Here is a 1,082-nt window from a genome sequence, read left to right on the forward strand (position 1 = left end):
GATATGCCTTTACGAGAAAACACTCAAAACCGCGACCAATCGTATGTTGCGACACAGGCACAGTATCGGTGTATCGTTTGTAAGGGTGAACATTCGATTTACGCGTGTCCAAAATGCCTACGGTCTTCGATTAATGATCGCTTGAATATGATAAAGCATTTAAAACGCTGTTTTAATTGCCCTCGATCAAATCACCTAGCCGGCAATTGTAGAGTAAGTGTGAAAAGAAGCACCATACACTGCTTCATTTTTCATCTGCGAAAGAGGAAAGTAGCAATGAAAATACCAACAAAGACATTTCGGCACCTTCAACATTCTCAGATATTCCGAAACCCACTCTCACCGCTTATCGCGACTCTGAGATTTTACTTAGGACTGTAAAGGACATTAGTCTTGATAAAAACAACCGGAATCATGTATGTCGCGTGCTAATTGACAGTAGTTCGCAAACTCATTTTATAACTCATCGTCTCACCAAGAGATTGGACTCGGACAAACATAAAATAAATCTTTCATTGTCGGGCCTAGGACAATTAAAAACAAGTTCGGATTATTCCGTGACCACGCGTATAAGGTCAATTAGCAGCTCATTCGAGACAAAAATTAAATTCCTCGCGCTCCCGGTAATTACAGGTCTCTTACCATTACAACGGATAAGCCCTGATCAGCTAAGCATTCCCGTCAACATAAAATTAGCCGATCCGAACTTCTTTGAGCCAAGGGAGATAGACGCACTTATCGGAAATACATTGTTTTACGACTTGCTGAACTCCGGTCAAGTTAAACTAGCCAATAGTTCTATTATTCTCCAAAACACTCTCTTAGGGTGGATTGTTACGGACGAAATCAAGGCCCAACAACATCCCACACAAAGGAGAGCGCATAAGATGTGCCACCTAGTCACATCTCTAGATGATCAGCTCAGTAGGTTTTGGTCCATCGAGGAAACGCCAGAGAAACAATATCTTTACGATGAAGAGGCGTCATGTGAAAGACATTTTGTCGAAAATGTATCGCGCGATAGCCAGGGCCGATGTAAAGGAGGTATCAAGGGGGTATCGCGTCGTTCCCTTGATCTTCCT

The 1,082-nt window shown here is 42.5% G+C and overlaps 1 protein-coding gene across 1 annotated transcript; it reads left to right on the top strand.

Annotated features, from left to right (window-relative positions):
* Positions 1-264: 264 nt before the first annotated feature.
* On the top strand, positions 265-1,044 carry LOC108554497 (uncharacterized; the record flags this gene model as incomplete). The annotated part of the gene is made up of 1 exon (XM_017909796.1): positions 265-1,044. A coding segment is annotated over one exon (780 nt), but the record flags the coding sequence as incomplete, so codon positions are not given.
* Between the last annotated feature and the right edge of the window lie 38 nt (positions 1,045-1,082).

Source organism: Eufriesea mexicana, unplaced genomic scaffold (assembly GCF_001483705.2).
Source record: "Eufriesea mexicana isolate 0111107269 unplaced genomic scaffold, ASM148370v2 scaffold23824, whole genome shotgun sequence".
Classification (NCBI taxonomy): Eukaryota; Metazoa; Arthropoda; class Insecta; order Hymenoptera; family Apidae; genus Eufriesea; species Eufriesea mexicana.